This window comes from Lepidochelys olivacea (assembly GCF_965140295.1).
Source record: "Lepidochelys olivacea isolate rLepOli2 genome assembly, chromosome: 11".
NCBI lineage: Eukaryota > Metazoa > Chordata > Testudines > Cheloniidae > Lepidochelys > Lepidochelys olivacea.
In genome coordinates this window covers 11,531,477-11,556,210 of record NC_140421.1, presented here as the reverse complement: position 1 = coordinate 11,556,210, position 24,734 = coordinate 11,531,477, and the positions used below count along the sequence as shown (strand labels likewise).

Genomic DNA, 24,734 nt, shown 5'->3' with positions numbered 1-24,734 from the left:
AAGATGAATGTTGTCCTCTGTTATGGAGTGGGAAACTGAGGCAGATAAGTTTGACTATCATTTTCAAAGCTGACTAGTGATTTTTTGGTACTCAACTCAAATTGTCCTTAAAGGGATGGATTTTCAGAGGTTGAGTAGCCAGTATTTTCTAAAATTGAGGCCCCTTTAAAGTGTCCTACGTAGGGGTATCCAAAATAATTAGTTTCTTTACCAAAATAATCAACCAAAAATAAGTGCGTGATAACAGCTGGAAGCTGTTGCAGAGGGTTTCTGATTGAACCAGGGCTTAACAGTGCAACAACACAAATCCATTGTGTTGAGTGGGAACAAACTGAATGCAGGTCACAACGAGTAATGCAGTGATCCAGGCACTGATTCACTCTGAAATGGTCTTCTAGAATTCAACGCCTTCGAAACTGAGATGTAAGAGAAGAATGACACACTCGTGAGTGTCTTGAAATAAATGCCTGCTATATTCTGTAGACATATTTCAGTACACTGCTTTAATCTAAATATTAAGGAATGGTGCCTAACTCTTGTCAGCAGATGGAGTAAATGCCATTAGGTTGTATTGGATTCTCCCATCTCAACTGCACGTATTACAACTCCCACTTACACAATACATGTTGAAGGGATGTTTTAACACAGAGATTAATCAGATCAGGTGCAACTTCTCCCTCCGCTCAGTGAAAAATGCATTGTACTGTGTCAGAGAAAATATCTTGTGTATTGATTTTATTTATTTATTTGGAAAGGAACAGGCCCAGGAACAGGAACTACAGTATTTAAAAGTATTAGGTATCCTGCTGAAATAAATCTTTATACCTGCTACTACATGAAATCTGTTTGATTTCAGGTCAAACAAATGTTATGCTTTCTTTTGCTGACAGTTGTTAATAAAATGTCATCACGACACTATCCAGAACAAATCCTCTGGAAGGCTCTGGCCTTATCTTACCAGATCTGATTTCTCAGCATCACTGTTGCATGGATGGAATGCTGAGCAGAGGCATGACTGGAAGACTATGTCATAAATATAAATGTGTCAGGGGTTCTTTATCATGTTACATATTTATCTCCAGAGCAGAGAGGATTCAGAGCATTTTAATTGCTGTAGAAAAATCAGCAGTCAATGACCAAGTGATTAGCACATAGTTCTGTTAGTCGCTCTTCAATAAAAAAACCTTGTCTGAGAATCCAAGTCTGTAGGAGCCATTTTAGGTAAACGTCACATTAAAGAGCCAAACTTGACGTGTCTGGTTTGGGAGGTATATAATCAAATCATAAAACACTTCAGTTTACACACTGTTATCTATTCCTTGTCAAGATGGAATGACAACTTTTGTGAGTTATTACTGTAGTGTAAGTACAAACCATGGCCACTAATGCATATTTCTCCTTTATGAAATGAAGTGCTTCCACATCCATTTGCTGTGTCACTCTTTCAAGCTCTTTTACTTCTACATAAAAGTTGCCCAGTTACAGTCAATGATTCTTTCTTCTTCTTGTGAGGATGAAGAAACTAACTGCATCTGGGAAATCAGATACCCCTAGGTTAGGACAAAATTATGCAGGAAAAATATCAAACCCGGTATTTTGCTGTTCCAAAAGGCAGTGATTTCCTCCTAGCAGCAGTGGGAGATCTGTGTGTTTAGGGAATGCAAAATGTGTTAGCAGAGAACTGTGTATCAGAAATGGATGCAGAATTTTTACCCTAAAGAGCAAATCCCATGCCCTGTTCAAGTAACTGGCCCCAGGCACTGTGCAGATACAGCAAGGGATGGAGAAGAGGACGATTCTGTTGCAATGAGGATTGTTGTCACTCCCCAAGGGAGTGGGGAGCATTTTAAGGCTCCAATCAAGCAACTCCAAGCTGCTTCCCTTGCTCCACCCCCTTTCCCAGGATGTTCGTGCCCCACCCATTGCATGCTGCCATGTAGCCATGCTGCCATGTGTTTCCAAAAGCAGGGCTGTGTTCTGGGCAGTAACTGCAAAGCATTCAGCACCGTATCTTGTACGTTGGAATAACCAGTTCATTGGTCAGAAAGCCTCTTTCCCCATAGATAGCGGGACTGGATTTGTTCCCAAGTGCAGCTGAAATCTGTTTCCTTAATATACACAATGAAGAGGACTCTTGAGCTGTAGCATTCGGATCTGGACCTGAGCTTCCCCAAAGCTCGGGGCATTTGCAGCAGAAGTTTCAATTGGGCACACCTGGGTTTTGTGAAAATGAGAATTAGTCGAATGTAAACTAGCTGAAATAAAAGTGCATAAGAGACTCAGCTTGTTGAATTTTTAATTGGTGCCTTCATTTACAATAGAGAATCCAGTTCATGTATATATAAAGCCATAGAGAAATAGTCACCTATTGTGTAAATTATTCCTCCTTGGTGCCTAGTTCACCACCATCTAACTTATGCCAGGTATGCTACTTGAATTCCTGCCAGGTTACTTTACAGTTTATGCCATAGTGACATTTTTCTAACTGAGTGAACATTGGCAAAGAACAGTATTTTCCATGGGCTTTGCTTACAGTTCATCCTACATAACTGCATGTTGCCAGAAGAGGAGTGACTTCTATTAATTGTCTTAAATGGAGAGAAATGAGAAATATGTTTTTTGCAACATAGGACTGAACCAGAGAGATGCCACACACTGTAAATTTCCACTGAAATAATCTAGTAAGCATTTGAGAACTCTAGTATGTAACAGAAACATAAGACAGACTAGGTTTTCAAAAACAGGAGCATAAAGCTGGGCTCCTAAATCCATTCTTAGACTCCTTAAGTGCTGAACACCCAGCCACTCTCACTGAAGTCCCTCAGAGCAGCTGAATGCTCTGCATTTTTGAAAATCAAGCCCATATACTTAGGAGTCTAAATATCCACTCAAGAATTTGGCTTTAGGCACCTAATTCTGCAGCTTGGCCATGGCATCTTAGCTCCAGGTCTTACGTAATTGAAGGCAATGAGGGTTGTAAGTGCTCACAACCTCATGGTATGTGAGGAACATGAAAACTACAAGAGCCCGACTTCTCAACCTTGCTCCCACTCAAATCAGTGGTAAAATTCCCATTGATTTCAGTGGTGTAGGGTCAGATCTGAGGAGCCTATATTTCTATTTCATGCTAGGTTTCTATATACTTACTAGCCTTGGTTTAATGTGTTGTAGGAACAGCCTGTGTCCTATCAAAGCTCTTTTGAACCAGTCTTCTCATCTACCATGGCTGTTAAGAAAATAATGTCTCCTACTATATTTAATCTTCTGAATAAAGGAGGCTTGGAGTGTGTCAGTGTGTCTTCTCTCTTCCCTGGGAAAGTCTATGTGAATTTCCCCAGATTTCTTAAGGGAGGCTGGTGAAAAAAATAATGATGGATCTGTCTTTAAATGATTTAGAAGCTAAATATGGGATTTTCCATTGAACCAGCTGGTCATTTTTAATGAGAAAATAAAAGCTATTCTAGACTCTGCAGAATGAAAAATATGTTACCCACAAATCTCTGGCCTGGATGGCAAATGAGTTATTCTGTCTAGCTTCTGTTTGTCACCAAATTTAACTCTTTGATTACTAAGTTAATAAGTATTTGTCTCCAAAGGTTGTGAGAAAATCGCTGCTTGAGAAATTGTGAACCTGGAACTGTTTAGTTTTCAACCCTTCACTACTGTTTCCGGACTATTGGGCAGGTTCTTTTGTCGCTGCTGTACTTTCCTTTCCAGCTATTTATGTATGTTCTTATATCTATGTGTCATGGATCAGCAATAAATTACAGTACCAGAGGACACCACATTATAGTCTAATCTTATACTCCACGTTCTTCAGTGGTGACTGGGTGTTATAAGCATCTATCTGTCACCAGACCACAGAGGATATGAATCTCTTACAGCCCAACCTAGAGAGGCTTGGGTCTTTAGCTTAAACTATTAGCTGCTTATATTGTTAGGTCAGGAGGTTCCTGGTGTGTCAGCCAAGATGATGGTCATAATGCTTGCTTTTTGAGTTCTGTCTCTTATTTGATATCTCTGTATATTTTTGTATTTTAAAATGTGATGTTCTTGCATGTTTGATGTAGGAGATAGAGAAGGTTGTTCAACCTTTTGTATTTTAAGAGATAAAAGTGTTGTAATGTTTCCATTTGAATGTATTTGTTGCTGATTGGTGAAAAGGTAGAAGGCCAGCTATTAGATACCAGGTGTTCCATGCCACTTTCTCTAGTTGATTATACCAGTTTTCATCCCCATAACTTTGCTTAATTTGGTAGGGAGTGTCTCTGTCAATGCTTTCATTTCTTGTGCTTTGTCTTCTGTTCTTTACTGTTATGCATAATTGCTAATGTATAATAGGGACCATAGATGGCATTTTTAATATGAAAGGTCAGTGGAATTACACCAGGAAAAATCTGGCCCAAGGAAGGAACAATGATCTTTTGGCTAGTCATGGGACTGGGACTTAGAAGATGTATATTCAGTTCCCAGGATTGTCTGTTCTTGAAGACAGGGACTGTTTCCTACTATATGTTGTATAGTGCCTAGCACAATTGGGTCTGGTCTCAAGGCTGCTATGGGCAATTCCAGTGTCCTACTGAGTAACATTTTTTTCACTTGTTAATGCAGTTTCTTTAGTATCTATCAGTGCTAAATGCAATTTATGTGTCCATTGTAGATTGAAACTGTAGCATAGCAGATTCCCAAGGTATCTCAAAGGGGAATATGAGACTGACCAAAAGAGCCTTTTACTCCTAATGGCTAGAGAAGTTTCCTACCCAGGTTACCTTTTGCTCATTTCCTTTATTTCAGGGAGAACACGATCCCCAGATATTAATCCCTGTGCTGGCCAAGGGGAGGTGAAGACTTACGTATTTAGGGCTACCCTGTGCTGCTCCAAGAGGAGCCCTGGGGAAGGCATTGTGCCTTTAAGGAATCATAAAGGGGGGAGGTGCAAGGATCCATGCTCACATCTCACCACACCTGTTTGCTCATGGTGTGGAGAGTCTCAAGCCTGTAGCCCCTGGTCCTTCCTCACCCTGAGCCACGACTGGATTACGTCCTGCGCAGCTGTGCGAGGAGATGTGCCTTACACTGCCTTACTCTGCTGTTTGGATGCATACGATCACAATACAAACACATGGCAAGGGTACTAACTGTACTCTTCCAGCATGTGCTGAAGTCCATCCCTATTTAGGGCAGCTCTTAAGCACGTGCTTAACTTTAGGCATGTGCTTAAGGCCCATTAAATCAGTGGGAGTTAAGCACGCCCTGGAAGTGCTGTCCTAAATAAGGATGTTTTCTTGAATTGGGGTCAAAGTGAAGGACAGGCTTCACCTGGACAACCAAGTGTCCATGCTGTAGTTACATTCGCTTTTCCTTTGATATTTTATGAGGGCTCAGGCTGTACAGAGAGCAGTTTCCGGGAGAGGGGACTCTGACTATTTTTAGTAGAATTCCAAAAAAGGGAAACAACAAAGAAAGAAAGGCTTCTGAGCATCTCTGCTCCCATGAATTTAACATTGCGGCCGGGGAAACAGACCAACCAAATGTTCCACAGATATCATCCCACAGAGGAATCTTTCCCTTTCAATGTATATCCTCCGGCTGGCTCAAACAAACTCCCTAACAGGCAAATCTGTCTATAAAGTTATGTAAATACCAGCCTGGTGCTGTTTACATTATGTCATTTCTGGGAGGCTGATTCATTTAGGGAGAGAATATTGTGTCCTTTTGTCTCCTGTAAGCTGGTGTTCAGCTTCAGCCCCTTTCAATGCAAATGTAAATATCAGAAGAGAGACATGTTGTCTTTTCTAAACAGCTGACGCATCCTTGAACCAAATAACTACCATTTTCCAAGAATCTCAAATATTTTAATGAAAACAATCATTTTGACCTTGTCAACTTGGTTAATGTTATTAGCTTTCTTTTTTGGAACTGTCTCCAGCAGCTAATGAGAGAAATTTGGTTATGCCCTTTGCAGGAGACATACAGTGGGAGCTGGAGTTTTCAGGGTGAGGTCCAAGAACAATGAAGTAAATTCTGTTAGTGAGAACAGATATAAGCTCTGTAATATATGCATACACTCCTCCCAAATTGCCCCAGCTTTTTCTTCCTGCCCAGGGCTATTTGTGGCTGTAAAATAAGATCAGGATCATCAGTCAGACCTTCTCGCTACCCCTACCCAGTCTGCGTTCTTTTGATGAAGTGCAGTGGCAGTCTGCACATCTACTGTTAAGTACAAGTAATGCTCAGGATTTTTTCAGCATCTCTGTGTTATACTAAAAGCAGCAATCCCAGCTGAGCGAAGTGATAGGTTTATGTTCTCTGCTCAGCTGGTACGGAAATCCTCACTGATGCGAGAGTCTTTTAAACTGCCTGAGCCTGGCCCTTAATTCTCACAGGGTTAAGCACTGTGTATTAGTTTCACTTACAGTGTAAATTTCACAGGTGGTGGTTCATTGTACATCTTCACATATATATACACACTGGGCATTTCCATTGATGAAGTAACTATCACTGGATTAATTTGTGAATGAATGAATAATGTGGAATGATGTGGCTCTCTTGTTTTATGAACTGAGTGGCTGGTAGGTAGTAGGCAGAGGGAAGTGATAGATGTGTATAAATATGCATATACATACACTCGTGTGTGTGTGTTTATTGTATATATCTCCTTGAAAGTACATGAATGTGGAAAGCTAGAGATTGAAACGTAGGTAACCAGGAAAAAAATCTGGTGAGATGTACTCAGACTGAATCTTACAAAAACAAGAGAATTCGGAGATACAAATGACTCCACTCATTGCCTTGCCTGTTAGCTGGGATATAGCGGCATGTATATAGTTTATGTTGTGACTATTTGAATGTATCAGACAGAGTTTAGCATAGATCATGTTAGATCACAACCTCGTGCCTTTCCTATTACTTGTCCTGCACTGGAGTTTCTAAAAGTTGGCCATTGAACCTTCAACCCAGGAAAGTATTTGGCAAATTGTGCTCATTCATGTTCACCGATGTCCCTTAATGTCATTCATTTGAGACTTACTACAATAAGTAGTCCATGAGATCACTTTCACAGCTTTAAGTAGCACTTAAAGCCTTTATTGTTCTTGGAGGACAGTCAATATTAATTTCACTCTCAATTTAGAATACTCTTAGGGGACAGGGAGAATCTGATGTGCAGTGCAGAAAAAGAATAATACATACCTAGTATAAGCCAATATAGTTTAATAAATGTACATGGCACTATACAGTAATGGAGTTGAGCTAAACAAATAACAAAGGACACAATCCACTCCTCTAGAAGTCATTTGTAAAACTTGCATTAACTTCAGTGAGGGCAGAATCAAACACCACTTTGGGGTTTACAATACAAATAGAAGGCAAGATTCCACAACCATTAATGACTAGCATCTACTCACATAAGTATGTGCAATTGATAGTGGGACTGCTCACGGGAACAGAGGCTATTCAACATGGGTAAGCATTGCAGAATCAGGCCAATGGCAAACATAGTTGAACAGTTACACATAGAATCTCACTCTTTTTGTTTTACTCATACAGATTTGGGGAAAGGTGTGGGTTGGAGGGTATTTACCTGATGTAGGTAAATGACCATCCTTAGAGCACTGATGCTGTACAAGACCCAGAGGTAACTAGGCTGATGACCCAAAAAGTGATAGTCCTCTTTAAGGAGTTGTATTTCTAAAAGTATATGTCTACAGTTAACGAGACAAGGGAGTGAGGTAATATCTTTTATGGGACCAAGTTCTGTTGGTGAGAGAGACAGGTGACCTGAAGACGAGCTCTGTGTAAGATATTACCTCACCCCCTCAGCCTTGTCTCTCTAATGTCCAGGGACCGACACAGCTACAACAATACTGTACATGTCTACAGTTAAACAGGAGTGGGTCCTTGTGGAGTACGTAGTGAAATGGGTGAATATGAAATGCTCTGGTGATTCAGTTATGTTAGGGTAAGCACCCCAAAGGTAGATACCAAAGTGAACCAATAACCAGCTAAATAAGTCTCTAAGGAACAGGGTTTCTTATGGGATATACAATACTTCCTGTTTTGTGACTCAGCTGTGAGTATTATGAGAATAGACTTTCTGTGTATCACAGTACTTCTGGTCCCAACCAAAACCAATACATGGAGTGCATGTGAAAATTAAACATAATATTTTTGAGGGGGAAGTTAAACTTTTTTATAAACGGAAAGTGATATTGACCAGTTTCATTGTCCAAAATTTGCAAAATATTCAAAAAAATGAAGAGAAAAAGCATTGATGCTGAAAACTAAATTATAAAATTCTTTCTACTGAAACAATCTAAAGTGATAAGTGAGAACTTCCATCTCTGCTAATACTAGGGATTGAACTAGGGAACACCATAGCTAGAAGCTGAGTTTCCACCATTTGAGTAAAAAACCAAGACCTGTGTAACGGTGTTCCCCCCATAAAGCTTTATGGAAATATACTTATGAATGTATATATGACTAACTAGAATGTGTTTTATGCTACATATGCCATATAACACATCTCTGTAGCGGTTGTAATCTACTGAATCTATTAATCCTATTTTTATCATTTTTGTATTTGAAGTTATGAATATTGGCAGCATACTTGTTTGATTCTGAGTAGGTTTTAGTGAAGCAGTTGGTCAGCTTCCTGAGAAAAGACTATTCTCAGTAAGTGCCCAGTCAAGAAGCCCTTAAGCCAACAATGAACTTGGAGATGCCAATCCACATCTAGGCTTTCCCAGGAATGTGGCTTGGCTGGTAAGGAACTCAGTCATGCATGGACATGTGACTTGCCCAGGTGACTCCAAAACTCCATTTTGTAGCTGGACTTTGCATAGGAGAGAGGAGGGGGTCTCCACCCACAAGAGGAAGTCTATTTAAACTCCTGGGAGACCCCTCCATTTTGTCTTCAGCTGGCTAAAGAGAGAGCCTCTCCACCCACAAAGATACCTGAAAGAAACTGAAACAAAGGACAGTATCGACAGGGGGTGTGAGTGATTGCTGGACCCAGACTAGAAGGAGACTAGTCTGTAAAAGAAAGCTTACTGGAACTGGTGAGGTTTTTATCTGTATTCAGTTTTATTATTGTATTAGACTTAGATTTGCTTTTGTTATTTTATTTTGCTTGGTAATTCACTTCGTTCTGTCTGTTACTACTTGGAACCTCTTAAATCCGACTTTCTGTATTTAATAAAATCACTTTTTACTTATTAATTAACCCAGAGTATGTATTAATACCTGGGGGTGGGGGGGCAAACAGCTGTGCATACCTCTCTATCAGTGTTAGAGAGCGAACAATTTATGAGTTTACCTTATAAAAGATATATACAGGGTAAAACGGATTTATTTAGAGTTTGGACCCATTGGGAATTGGGCATCTGAGTGTTAAAGACAGGCACACTTCTGTAAGCTGCTCTCAGTTAAGCTTGCAGTTTGTGGAATGTGATTCAGACCTGGGTCTGGGTTTGCAGCAGGCTAGTGGGTCTGGCTCAAACCAGGCAGGGCACTGAAGTCCTAAGCTGACAGGGTAGGAAAGCAGGAGCAGAAATAGTCTTGGCACATCAGGTGGCAACTCCCAGGGGGTTTCTGTGATCCAGCCCATCACAGCCCTGTATTTAGCAGCTGTAGCAGACTCATATCCTGCATGGACCAGGTATAGAATGGATATGTAACACAGAGTGAGCAGTGAGTTACATCAGTAACATGAGCAAATGCTGTAAAAACTGTATTTTGTTTGCTATATGCATTACTGTTTTCAGAGCTCAGAACAATAAAACTACTGCAGTTCTAATTAAATGTTCCACAGCTTCAAGAAAAAGGCTTTTTATAAAGACTGAGGGCAATACTTGCAGGTACAGAATGTTCAGTATCTGTTTAAAGGGGAGATTTAAATGAGAGAGAGAGAATGTGTTTTTACAATTTGATCTCCCATCACATTTTTCAAAAATAATGAACCAAAGGTTTCAAACATAGGTTCGGCTGCTGTATGTGTATTTAAGCTCCTAAACAGATGTAGTCTAATATTTGAAAATGTGGAGAAACCCCAGTTTCTACTGAAATCAATGAGAGCTGCAGCCCCTGTCTAGCATACACATGGATTTAGGAACCTAAATGTAGGCAGCTAGGTTTAAAATGCCAGTCCATATTTTTAACAATGGTGAGATTCCCGGCATCTTGGAAAATGGCAAAAGCTGTCTCCATTCACAAAAGCAATGAAAAATACTTGTGTTCCGTTCCTGTATATGCCATTTCTATATCAGCACGTGAGGAGCAAATAAGAAATAGAAAATCAATTACCTAGTTTTAGTTGGGGTTTTCTCTAAACTATTCAGCAATTTGCATATTGAAAATATGTGGTGATATCCAGCATGTGGTGGATCTCAGCCATTTGTCTGGGCCAAAACCAAATATGGTGGGTACTCAACGCAGATGAGCACAAATCTCATAGGAACAGGGATGCCAAACTGCCTTAGGCACCTTTGAAAATCCCAGTCATAAATGTGTGTATTCTAAGGATCAGGTCAGACTCCTTGAAAGTGCTTTCGAGAAGCAATACAAGTGTAACGTAGATTTTTGTGCTGGAGTGAGCTCAACAACAATACTGCCAGGAATGTGACTATTTGTATAATTAAATTTGTACCTCCCAAAACTCACCTGCTAATGAACTATTTAATTTTTTTATTATTTTTTACTAGGTGAAGCAACAGTGAAAAAGAAACCAGCTCCAAAGACCCCCCCAAAGGCAGGTAAACGGCTGCATTTTGTTGCATTGTAAGCATAGGCAGTAATGCAATAGGATTTCCAAGAAAAGGTCACTCCTACCATGAAACAATTGTTTGCCTGCTTCATGTTTTCTTCTGATTAAATGGTAGGTTTGATGTTCTAGGGGGAGAATTTCAAAAGCACCATGTTCCCCATCTCTAGTACCTCCACCTAAACTTAAGGTTGCTCATCAGTTTCTGTTAAAGGACCCTGTGTTCAGATGTTTATAACTTGGGCAAACGTTAACCGTTGAAGCTGATGTTTGCCATGGTCCAGTCTGAATTTTCATCCAAAACAGGTCAGCCAGGGGCTGCTGGGCACCAGAACTCAGAGCAGGAAGTCCATCTCTCCTGTGCCCTGAGCGCAGTGCTGACTGGTGCCCAGGCAGTGAGGAGGCAAAAGAGGAAGCAATTGAATTCAGAAGTCAAGAAGTGAGGCATGGGGGTGGAGGATGGGAGCCAGAGGATAGAAGCCGAGGAGAAAAGATTGGCAGGAGATGGGAGTACAGTGCCAGAAAGGTCCGTAACCACTAAAGCCCCTTCCCCTCCAAAATCTGGAATTGAACCAAGGAGTCCCAAATTTCTACATTCCTCTGCTGTCAGAAAATAACTGTGACACCCATTGGCAAAGTGTGTGTCTTATCTCCTTCTAGTGGCTGATCTACAAGAGGATAACAATGTGCTATTGCTGCCAGTTACTCCTTTAGCTCACAGACTTTAAGGCCAGAAGGGACCATTGTGATCATCTAATCTGACCTTTTGCGCATTGCAACCAACAGAACCTCGCCCACCCACTCCTACAATAGACCCATAACCTCTGGCTGAGTTACTGAAGTCCTCAACTTACGATGTAAAGACTTCAAGTTACAGAGAATCCACCATTTCCTGTAGTTCAAACCAGCAAGTGACCTGTGCCCCATGCTGCAGAGGAAAGCAAAAAAACCCCCAGGGTCTCTGCCAATCTGACCTGGGTCGGGGGGGGGAGGGAATTCCTTCCTGACCCCAAATATGTACTCACTCAACTGTTCAGGAAAATAGAAAATATAATTCTCTAAAGAGATGGGTTTTTTTCTCAGTTCTTCCCCCTCAGATCATTCAGTTCCCAGAAGACAGAAAAGTCCGTGCTGGTGAATCAGTGGAACTGTTTTGCAAAGTAGTAGGAACGCCACCTTTAACTTGCACCTGGATGAAATTCCGAAAGCAGGTAAATTGTCTTTGATGTGTTTTAACAATGAATGATGATTAATTTGAGAAATGCCTGAAACGTTGTCTAACTAAAAGGATACATCATCTGAAAGGAGTTTGCTGTGTGAAACATTTCTCTCCTACCCTTGATACAAGAAATCCCCCTTCCTTCATTGGTGCTTCAGGTTTTCAGCTTCTCAGATGGAACCAAATGCCATTGAAAAATACTCTTGAGTAAAGAGCATCTTACAACAAAAATATCTCCACACTAAAGATGTTTGTTGTGGATATGAATGTTCCCACAATCTATTGTTGTACAGTTTCTTCCCCTTTAATTAATTAAACCTCACTGGGACTTAAGCACATACTTAAGCACTGTTCCTGAAGAGGGAAAATTTCCTGAATAAGGGCTTTAGTGAACAAGTTCAGACACTTTAAACTCAGCAGCTCAGTATGATCTCCAGCTAGCAGAAGCTGGAGTATCTTATTGGCATGGAGCAAAGATAAATATCTGCTGGAGCAGCTACTATTTATTTGATTATGAAGTTGCTCAGCGCTCTACAGTACACAGATAAAAACAGTCCCTGCCACAAGGAAGCTTAGAATATAGACCTGAGTTTGTCAAGATGATTGTTGAACATTTCATCAGGGGAATTCAGGGCTCTATATTAATGGCACAGTCTATTGCAAGTTCTACCTTTTTAAACATTTTAAGCCAGTTGCCTTTTATTCTGAAGTACCCTCTTCTTATTTTATGGAAAGGGTGTCTGGTAGCATCCAAATAATTTTCTCTCTACCATTCATTATTTTATATGCCTCTGTGTTATCTCCTCTGAGGCTTTTCTTTTCCAAATTAAACATTTCTAAACTTCTTTTAATTTCTGCAACCTTAAGACTGATTTAGGAACAAGTAGACCATTTTTATCAATATTATTTTTATTGCAGTAGCCTCAAAGAGATTCAGTGTCCTCAAAGAATCCTGCGCTACATCTTCAAAAGACAAGCCTAGGAGCTAGCTTTCCCAGACACTAAAAATCAGGGCCTGAACAGAGATGCTGGATTTATGGCTTCTTAAAACAATCTAAAACTCACTGAATCCTCCCCCAGTCTATTTTTTCTCCTTTCCTCCTTAGGACTGCAGAGATGTTAACTGACCACTTCACCTTGGATAGTTCCTTGAAATATGCATTAATTACTTATGCTAAGCAATCTGTTCCACCTTTTATTTAGCTGTGACACTGAGTACATTTCCCAGACCTGAAGAAGAGCTCTGTGGAAGCTCGAAAGCTTGTCTCTCTCAAACAGAAGTTGGTTCAAAAAGAGATATTACCTCATCCACCTTGTCCCTCTAATTCTCCTTTATCTCAGCAATGATTGGCCTGCGGTCCTTTTCCAGCTGAGTGACCCTGGCATGTAGCACAGTGACTAGAACTGGTGGGGAAAAATTGTCCGTATGACCGTTTTGTTGGTAGCATATTGTGTTCTCATAGGGACTGAAGCACTCGAATAAAATTTGAGAATCATGCTACCTACCTACAGTCCCACTGGAACCTCAGCAAATTACAGTTCAGTGTCTTGTGTGTGCATAGCTGAACTGCAGTGAATGGAGCCTCTGGGGTGGGATTTTGAGGAGTGCACAGCACTGGCTACCTCTGCTTCCACTGACTTCATCGGGAGTAGCTGTAATACCAAGCTATGCCTATGCTACAAGCGCTATAGCTCTTGTATAGCACGGGATGCATCCGATGAAGTGAGCCGTAGCTCACGAAAGCTCATGCTCAAATAAATCGGTTAGTCTCTAAGGTGCCACACGTACTCCTCTTCTTTTTGCGAATACAGACTAACACGGCTGCTACTCTGAAACATAGCAGCACAGCGACAGCTATGCCAGAAGGGTTCTTTCCATCATTGTAGTCAATCGACCTCTCTAAGAGGCGGTAACGAGCTTGATGGAAGAAAAACACCTTGAATGGAATTTAAACTGTGTTACTACTTACTCTCAAAATACTTACTTCTATTGCTAGTATTGCAGAAGCAGTTATCAGGTTAACTTCCATGGGCTGATGCCAAAGCGTGCTTTATATCTAAACTAAGGGGAGAGACCTGCTCTGGCCCTCATGATTTCTTGTTCTGTAAACATGTCTGACAAGAGAAGCTAAACTAAATAGCCCTCATTTTTAATGAAACACAGAGAATAAATTGAAAAATCTCTTATCTGGCAGGAAACGGTGGGAGGAGGAAGGGCACTGACATTATGCTGTCTGCATCGCAATAAGAACACAGTGTACTACTTTTACAGTTACAATGTAGCATCAGGTTTTTTTAATTCTCTTTAATGTCTCAAGTTAATACAAATCAAAGCTGAAATCTTTTTGACATTTATGCTGAGGTTCTTTTCTTGGTTGAGTTGAGTTATATTTACAAGTACGGCACTTAACATGTTTGTGGAGTTCAGCTGTGATTTTGACTTTTGGTTTTCTCTGAAACCATCTTAAAATCTCTATCTACTCCAATTGAATTAGAATGATTTATTTATTCTATTCAGTTTGGGAACTTTAAGAATTCAAAGGTGAATGTATCAGAAGAATCAAAATGAAAGCTGCAAGGGCAACAAATACTTTCTATGGCATTTTTCTGTTCTTTTAATTTTAGAGCGTTCTAGGAAAGTCAGACTGCCCTACTAAAGCCAGGCCTGTGCTTTGTAAACTTTCCTACGCAGTTCTGCCAGCACCATTCGACTCCAACCAACAACACCATCCGCTGTTCCAGTCTAGGAAACTATTATAATAATTTGTGTGGCAACTCTGATGTGGACACATGGAGACTAGAATCAGATACTGTCATGGATGATCTGGGTCAGAATTTGAAGCTCAGCCTCGAGAAGTGAACGGCAAATGAACCAGTGTTCTTGGGGCCAAATCTTGGTTTTAGTGAAGTCAGTGGTAAAACTCCTACTGATGTCAATTTAACTAGAATGTGGTCTTTTGCCAGTTAGACACAACTTTTCAACTACATTCCCTGATCCTGCAAATGGATTTTAGCTGGTGGACCCTAACACCCAAGCAATCTCACTAATTCAAAGGGACTGTCTGTAGTATAAGGAGGATTGGGCCAAATCCTCCTTATACTATATTATATTGGAGGATTGGGCCAAAAGAAATCTGATGAGGTTCAATAAGGATAAGTTCAGGGTCCTGCACTTAGGACGGAAGAACCCAATGCACAGCTACAGACTAGGAACCGAATGGCTAAGCAGCAGTTCTGCAGAAAAGGACCTAGGGGTGACAGTGGACGAGAAGCTGGATATGAGTCAGCAGTGTGCCCTTGTTGCCAAGAAGGCCAATGGCATTTTGGGATGTATAAGTAGGGGCATAGCGAGCAGATCGAGGGACGTGATCGTCCCCCTCTATTCGACATTGGTGAGGCCTCATCTGGAGTACTGTGTCCAGTTTTGGGCCCCACACTACAAGAAGGATGTGGATAAATTGGCAAGAGTCCAGCGAAGGGCAACAAAAATGATTAGGGGTCTGGAAGACATGACCTATGAGGAGAGGCTGAGGGAACTGGGATTGTTTAGTCTGCAGAAGAGAAGAATGAGGGGGGATTTGATAGCTACTTTCAACTACCTGAGAGGTGGTTCCAGAGAGGATGGTTCTAGACTATTCTCAGTGGTAGAAGAGGACAGGACAAGGAGTAATGGTCTCAAGTTGCAGTGGGGGAGGTTTAGGTTGGATATTAGGAAAAACTTTTTCACTAGGAGAGTGGTGAAACACTGGAATGCGTTACCTAGGGAGGTGGTAGAATCTCCTTCCTGAGAAGTTTTTAAGGTCAGGCTTGACAAAGCCCTGGCTGGGATGATTTAATTGGGGATTGGTCCTGCTTTGAGCAGGGGGTTGGACTAGATGACCTCCTGAGGTCCCTTCCAATCCTGATATTCTATGATTCTATAAGGATCTGTCCTCATGGAATACTTTGCAAGATTAGGACCACTGAACTACTGGCCTGCATCTCTTGACTTTTTTGGTCAGTTTCACTCTTTGCCAGCTATTCTTACTCACTGCAGTAATGGAATTATCTACATTGCTCTCCTAATGCTGTAGTTGTGGGCTCCTACCTGACTGAGAGGTTGGGAGCGTCTCTTTTGAAAGCTCTTTAACAATTCTTCTGTTTAATTTGGCAGATTCAAGAAAATGAACACATCAAAATCGAGAATGCTGAAAACAGTAGTAAGCTAACTATATCCTCAACGAAGCAGGAACATTGTGGATGTTACACTTTAGTGGTAGAAAACAAATTGGGCAGCAGACAAGCACAAGTCAACCTCACAGTTGTCGGTAAGTGCAGAAAAAATATTGAATTATATTATAAAACACCTACACGGTGCTCTGCATGCTGTACAAAAAATCAGATAAAAACAGCACAGTACGTTAAAGAGAATGCAAAAGCAAACAGGTCCAAATTAAATTGCTAGGCCAGATCCTAAACTGGTAAAATTCAGCATATTCTAATTTACACCAACTGGTGATCTGCCTGTTATTTTGATGACACATGATATTTCAATTTAATTTGAAGACTGTTGTAATGAGAGATGGGGGAGTGCAAAATAATCCTTCTTATATTTGTTCTTGTTTATGTGTAGACAGAAGTCAGTCCTCCCTCTCCCATTAACCCTTTCCAGATGCTCACTAGGCTGTTAGTTTTAGAAAGGCCAGTTTTTGAAGGGTTGAGGCGGTTTGTATTTTATTGAAGATTACAACTTGGAAACTGTCCTGGTGTATAGTTACTTTATATTGCTATTGATTTATAAAGACAGTCTTTTTAAATGCATACATGTTTATACATGGGCTGCACAAGTTTTCTGTAAAGGTGTATGAAAAGTTGAGAGAGAATCATATGTATGATGCTTTAAAAGCTTGTTTCTGCTCTGAATAGTGACTCTGTCAAATGGCATTGTGTGGCTTCAGACTTATTACCTCTCAAGGGCTCCAGAGCAAATTTGGTTAGTTTATAGTAAAAGAAAACGTTTCTTCAAACTGCCAGTCTGGTTCTTTCCACTTTGTGCAATATCACTTGTAAGGAAGCTTCTGCTGCCCAAATTCTACCCTCAGTTACCCATTGTCTGTAATGTGATTACTCAGGTGTGTCTGAGGCCAGAATTGTCCATGCAGTTGGAATTTACTCAGCCTGTCTGTTGATGACATTGACTAGGATTCTATTCTGGTTATTCTCCCATAACTGTAGTCCTAAAAGGAGTAACAAGTAGTAGGCAACTAATATTGTCTCTAAAGAAATGCAGGTATGAGGCCAGGGATGAAATCCTGGCTCCACTGAAGTGAATGACAAAATATCCATTGATTTTCAGTGGAGCCAGGATTTCATCCCAGGGATCTAGTGAGTAAGATGTAATTTTAGTTAGTAGAATCATACCTTATGTTCAAGTATAGTATCCTGTGAAGAGTGAACACTCTGCAGTTTTATGCTGCTGTATGTATTGTGTATACAGGCCTCTTGACCATTTAAGTACATGGTTATTTCTGTTGTCTAAACCAGATTGCTGATTACATTTAAAAGACAATTGGACAGACAAGTGCAATTATTAAATAACATCGAGCGATGTGTCATATTCATTTTCCTGTTACTCTGTGAACTTCATGTAGTTATTATGTAAGTAGCAATTTTATATTCTGAGGAATATGTTGGTTTGAAAATCAGTAGTCACCGAAAATGTTGAACTCTAAAACCTTATTAAGCTACATACCAGCCTCTTCCTTCATGATACCATTGGCAGGAAATGTGCTGTGGGGTTAGTGGGGCTCCCAGAGATGCTTCGGGAGAGCTGGGTGAAGAATTCCTACAATGTGCTTGAGTTTGCCATGCTTTCTGGCTGATGACACCCAGATAAAATTACTATTGCAAATTCTCCAACTGCTTCAACTAGACTTCTAGCTGAATTAAGAACTGTAGTGGACATGATGGATGTCAGAAATGTGTTGCCATCAGGATTGCTACTGGCTTGAAGAAAATGGCTTGCCAGCTGAAGTTTTGGGGGGCCAGATTCCTGCCAGTCCTGCATGGGTATCCACACTGTAGGCAGGGATGGGCACAAGGAGTTTCTTCTGCTTGGGCTCAAGGGGAAGAATCCCATTGTTGAGTGTAGTTGCTGCCCCTTGCTAGCACTTTTATGGGCACCTGGTATCTAGAACAGAGTGGAGTGACCCTGACTTCTCTCCCTGTCTATCCTACACCAGGCAACATGGCAAGACACTGCAGTCTCTCCAGGCATACAAACTGAAACAGTGGCTCCAGCTGTGCACACTCTGGGAGAACCCTGGAGGAATTCTAGCTGAGTCAGCCAGAATTATTCCTTGGGGCTCCCGTCCCAGAACATCCATTTTCTGCACCGTCTCCAGTGTGCAGGGCAGAATCTTTCCCTCCCTTAATGAGGATTTATAAAGTGGCTATAAATCTGGCTAGTGCCAGATATCAGTTTTGTTTGTCTTAGCTATTTATAATGAGGCTCTGTGATCTTTGTGTGAGCTGCTTCCCTATCGGATTACAGATTAAAAATCACATCACCTTGTATGTTCTTTGCTCAAAACATAGCTGGTTAACCAAGGTACTTGCTTGGGTTCTGAATGTGTTTAGAGAATTTAGATGTGATCTGGAATGTGTGTTCTCCTGCAGGAGTGGTCCAGGACTGACCTACAGCCAGACTCCTCTAAAGAGGTAGCTGGCAGGCTTGTCTCTGTTTGAATTTTAAAAAGTAAATGACACATTAAAATTCAAAATGAAAGGAATAAGGAAATATTACTGTAATATTGTTCTAAATTTATGGACAGCTGAGCATCCATGTGCATGGTAAAGATGGCATGACATTCATATGTACAGTCTCGCACTCCAAAGGATCTAAAGAGCACTTCACAAACTACATACAGGCAGCTTCTCTGAAGTACAGCCACCTCTAAGATATTTGTTAGTCTTTAAGGTGCCACCAGACTCCTCATTGTTTTTGTGGATTCAGACTAACATGGCTACCCCTCTGATACTTGACACCTCTAAGATAGAAAGGCAGCAACCAAAAACTGTGCATAGCACACTAAACCCCAGTGGGGAAGGGGACATTTTGGTCTAGGTCACCATACCAGAGGTGCCATGGGATCATTAAGGACAGCCAGGACCTTATTTTTAAGCCCTCTCATTGAAAAGCCCTGTGCACAGTAACCTGCAACATTGGTTTATCTGCTACAGAAAGACAAAGTACTGAGTTGACTCTGCCAAGATTCAAAGCAGAGATGATTCTTCTGTGATTCAACCCATGACTCCAGGGACTCAAACCTGTATCTTAGCCTACAGTCTGTAGCTGGATATACGAGCTGCACATGTTTTTATAAATAGCAATGGCATTTTTTCATTAACATCTGGATAAAATTTTTTTTTTAAATCTCCCCATTCCCCCTTTGATGAATCTGGCTCCTAAACTCTTATCCTGCACTGCTGAAAATGTCAGACTCAAACTTCAGCTGTGAGTATAACTGAACCGAGTAGGGGTTCTGACATTTAAGGAGTTTGAGGAGTCAAAGACTGTTTGCTTCATTCTTGGCAATGGAAAAAGCAGCTCTGGAAAGAGTCCCAGTTTTGAATTATTCTAAGGGGGTTTTTTTTCACCTCTTGTGATCTTAATGAAGATCTGTGAACTAAACTTTCATTAAACGCAACTCCAACCTGAAAAAACACACAGGTATCCAAACAAATTAGGGAGACTGCTTGTGCTGGGTGATTAGTGCACAGGGCTGGAGTCAGGAGGAGTTTGAGCTTGACACTGATTCCCTTGGTAACTTTGGTGCCCTACAAGTAATAATAATACTATGAAACCAGTACAGGAAGGAAGCCACCCTAATAAAGCAACCTCTTGTCTTAAGAGATTGCCCAAAAACTACCCACAATACCTTCTGCCTCACCTGTTTTAGAAGACTACTTCCATTAAGTGACCAATTTTTTGTCTCTGGAATGGTCACTTAAGAAAGGCTTTGCTGTAATGTGGTTCTGGTACCAAATCCATAACTGTATGTTCTGGGACACAGCTCGTGATTTACAATCAACTGTGTATGTCAAATTATAGTAGCCTCCTGTTGCCAAAGTTTCATTAAAAGCATTGGTGGTGGGATGAGTATAATCTAAACCAGAATTGGTGAGGGCTAATGTGTAGTCCTTAACGCCGTAACAGGTGGCTACAGTAGGTGGCCAGTAACATTCGTCCCTCTCAGCAGTGCTTTATTTTTTAAATAAAAAACCTGTGTATACTTTATAGAGATATTTATGGGTAAGTACATGGGTTAATATAGATGAAAATTTCAAAATCACTTTAGTGATTTAGGAGCCTAAATTCATAAGACGTTGGCTCCTAAGTGCCTAACTGACTTAAAAATGGGACTTAGGCTTCAAAGCCACTTAGGTGCTTTTGAAAATGTTACCCAACAAGTTTGTACAAGTTTGAAATTGATTATTGCAATCAAGAGAGGAAAGAATGATCCTGTAATTAAAGAACAGGAGATCTGGGCTCTGTTCCTAGTTGTGCCACAAGCTTCCTGGTGGTAAGGTGATGAGTCGCTCCTGTGCAAGCCTCCCGGCTCAATAGGAAAACTCAATAGAAAAAATAGGAAAGCCTCTCTGGCTCAATAGGAAACTTTCCATTTTTGTGTCAGAAACATAACATTCCCCTTTTGGAAAAGCGAACACCAACTTTTGTGATATTGAAGAAAGGTTGGGGGGAAGCAACTAACGACAAATCCAGGGAAAATAGTATAACTCCAGAGTGTTAATACTGAATTTTTCTACAATGTGTTTCATCTTCTCTTCACAAGCTACTAATTGGTGTTTACAGTGTTCCTGTGAGGCAAGTGATTATCCCCCTTTTAAGGATGAGGGAGCTGAAGTTGAGAATTTAAGTGACTTGCCCCAGACTGCAGAGGAAGGCTGTATCAGAGGCAGAATTAGAATTCAAGCATTTTCCTTGCCTCCAATTGCTTGTCCTTGTTATTCCTCTGGGCTGCCTCTGGAGGGACTTCTATATCCAGTGAAGAGGGCAAGTTGGCCAATGGGCCAAGAAGGGATGGTTTATACTGCCCTCTTACAGTTTTCAGCACCACAACATACACTATGGGGAGATTACAAATGCTTCATCTCTAAAACTTCGTGGCAAACCTCAGCAGCCACATCAACACCAAAGATTTTTGCAGAAGGATCATAGAAATTAGAGGGAAACCAAACTTATTAGGTCACCTGAACCATCATTCAGCCAGTACTTGATTGTCACCTCTGGAACATAAGGTTTGAAAAAAGGTTGAAAAAAGGTTTGAAAATTCTTGAGAATTTATTTCCCATCATATGTATGTTGGTTCTGTTAGGCCTATAGGAGAAGGAAATGTTCTTGTGGTTAAAAGACGTGTCTGGGAGTGGGTCTATCTGAATTCTCCTAGTTCTACCACAGACTTCCAGTGTGTCCTTGGGCAAGGTCATTTTACCTCTTTGTGTCTGAGTTGCCTGATCTGTAAAGGAGGGATGATCTATCTATCTTCCTCAGTAGGGTGTTGTGTAGCCTTATTGTGCTTTGAGATCCTCAGAAGAAAGCACAATTATTTAACAATGCAACTTAATTTAATTATCGTGTATGAGGCAGAGAGGTTGCCAGTGGTTTGAACTGGGAGAGTGGTGAGGGACAAGATTTAGGAGCGGCTGTAGCAAATCTCTTGAAGATTTTTAAAAAGATGGAAGGCAAATTCCAAATTGTGCCCTCAACTCTGGGTGTGGAGCTCCAGCTAAACTTATTGGGAGTTGTGCACATAGCTAAAGGCAGGATTTGCAATTTTGGCATTTGGGGCAGATGTTTTATGAGAGGAAAAGTTGTGTTCACTGTAGAGCACTTCAGCTTCTCTTGTACTGGTTTTTTTATGAAAAGAGGTTTGTTTGTTTTTTCCAGTCTAATGTTATGCTAAATCTGTGGTAAATTAACATTTGTAAGGGACAATACCTTTAAGATTATAGCACTTCTCTCCCTTGGAAAATAAGTTCCAGGGCACAGTTTTCCAAGGAAAGCAGAGAGATTTGCCATGACCCCAAAGTCCTGTCAACAGTAACATAGAGTTCAGTTATGACCTTTTATGGTTTCGATTTTCTCCCACTGATGAATTTCAAAAGAAGGCTTTGCCAGTGCTGTCGGCATGGATATTGTCCAACTGGCTTTAGCAGTATATTAAATACCTTCTCTGGCTAAACAGCCTGTGGAGTGGAATTAAATTGTTTCTTTCTGTCTGCTCTTTATCTGGCAGACAATTATTGTAATAGCTAATAATAGTATTGTATGGTAATATGATAACTGGATTTAGAAAGAAACCAAACCAATTTTGAGATCAGATAAAGAAAACCACCTCACAAATGTCGTTTCAATGCTGTCTTAGTTTGAAGAAAAACAATATCCTTTTCTTTCAAGGTCTGTGAGTATAATAATCTCTGATTTTAGGGGTTCTGCATTGGAACAGGATTGCTGCTTAAGAACTCCCTATAGCCCTATAATCTACTGGTGCACAATGAGACATATCTACTTGTTTTGGCTCAGTGTAACCCTTGGATCAAGTAGCAGAACAACTTCCATTTTCTGCTCCAGGAGTTAAAAAAGGATATGTTGCCTTGGAAATGCCTGGAATGGCATTTGTTTAATGTGTACTCTGTAAATTTGAGCCACTTTGGGAAACCAACTAGATTGAGATAGCACAGAATTTTTTTTGTGGGTGTGTCCTGAATCAGCTGTACTTATGCCACCTATAAGAGGTTGAGGCTGGGGGTCTCTTGGCCTGACGAGAAGGCTAGAAAGTCTGTTTCCTCATCGGGAAGAATTACAAGTTAAACAGCTCAGATAAGATTTCACTGAAAAGTTAGAACATAACTGTAAGTTAGACTTATAAATAACAGTGGTTTAAAGACCAACTGGTTTCACGCTATGCTCTTCTCTACACTGCAAGTGAAATAATTTAATGGGTTAATTAAAGATTATTCCACAGTGTGTTTCAAAACCTGTCTACTAAAAAGTCTGAGAATTTGTCAGAGGAAGAGGTGCTGCTGAATCCAGTTTGGGAGGGAAAGGAAATCCAAGTTAAATGTAATTTGGTATTGTCCTAGCAGAGGTTGTTATAGGTCATGTAGGGCCAGATGGTAACCTTACAATCTACTCTGAGTAAGAGGTGGTATGTAGCTGTATTGCTGCAAGAGCAGAGAACAGATTGGGACTCAAAATGAGACACTTCCTCCCCTGGTCCCATGTTGCTCTGAAGAAGGAATAAGTTACCACTCCCCCTTTCGTGGAGCAGGTTACTCCCCTCTGTGTGCCCAAACCATTACCCTTGGCTGGTGATTGGAGTGGTGCGGGAAGGAGCCAGTGCTCTTTCTATTCCTCTCCATCCCCTTCCTATCCACCCACTTACTACTAAGTTTGGAGTATCTAGTGACTAGCTTCTCTCTTTCCTGTTAGCTGGAGTCACAATCTGAGCAGGGCTAAGCAGTGTCAAGGAAGGGCTGTGACAATCCAGCACATAATTATTTTTCTACAGCAAACTCTTGTTTGGGGAGTTGTTTTCATGATATAGTTAATAAAGATTGGACGGCCCCTAGTTTCTTGAAATTAAGGACAGGGAAGAGTGGAAAACAATTCCAACGGAGAGCAGTTTTGAAAACTGTTAGGGTTGATCTACAAACTGCTGGGAGAGTGTCCTGCAGCCCAGGTCAACAGAGCTGTGTTCCCGGGGCTTGCGTTAGTGTGCTAAAAATAGCTCAGGCTCTGCAACCCACCGCCCTCCCTAGGCTCCAGAGCCCAGCTCAAGCCTGCACCTGAACGTCAAAGCAACATCGACACAGCTATGTTTAGCATGCTAGCTCAAGCTCCGCTAACACAGGTCTGCCGACCTGGGCTGTAAGCCTCACTGCCAGCTGCTGTGTATACATACCCTTAGAGCCCAGCACCAGCTACTGGGACGTGTGTGCCTCGCTAAGCACAATGGAAAATGCATATCACGCAAAATGCATATCACACATTTTTCTGCCCTAGGAGACCACCTGTTTTGCCTCTGTGGTAGAGCTGGCCTGGGATCAATAGCTCTACCTACTATGGGCTGTTTTAGACTATGGATGCCAGCTCCAGCTATAGAGTTAGAGCAAGTTGGTTTTTGTTAACAGTACCTGTAGTGATCATTCAACTCTTGTGGATTAAGGGTCAGATTTTCAACAGTGATGTAGGCACTTAAGAAACAAAGTCAAATTGAACATCAATGGGACTTAGGAGCCAAAGTGCCTAAGTGACTTCAGAAAATGCGACGTGGGCTCAAAAGTCACTTAGGTGCTTTAAAAATGTTCCCTGAAATCTACCTTCCCAATAACCAGCTCTACAGGGTGGTGATGGAATCAGCTGGTCAGGAAATGTTCAACTCATTGTTGATATGTCAGAAAATGAAGATTTGTCAAACCTGAAACTTTTTGCAAAAAATTTTGGTTTTGAGGACATTTTTGTTGGGGCGGTTTCTCAGATCCGGGCATAATGAGACTACAATCCTAGGATAACCAGTAGCCTGGTGGTTAGGGCACTCATATGGAATGTGGGAGACCCAGGTTTATGTCCTTGCTCTGAATCAGGCAGAGTGAGTGCTCTTATCCCTGGGATATAGAGTCTCTCTCTGTGGTTCCATTAATATTCACTTAGTTTTACAAAGTGGAACAGCTCCAACAGGAAAGATTGACTCT

General features: G+C 41.0%; 1 protein-coding gene across 6 annotated transcripts in view; it reads left to right on the top strand.

Moving 5' to 3' along the window:
- The window catches only part of MYLK (myosin light chain kinase), a 325,099-nt gene that overhangs the window by 249,612 nt on the left and 50,753 nt on the right, over positions 1–24,734 (top strand). For all 6 annotated transcript variants that reach the window (XM_084643345.1, XM_084643346.1, XM_084643344.1 and 3 more), the window contains 3 exons: positions 10,701–10,751; positions 11,843–11,970; positions 16,132–16,285. In XM_084643345.1, coding sequence (XP_084499471.1) covers positions 10,701–10,751; positions 11,843–11,970; positions 16,132–16,285 — 333 coding nt within the window. The remainder of the gene's footprint in view (positions 1–10,700; positions 10,752–11,842; positions 11,971–16,131; positions 16,286–24,734) is intronic.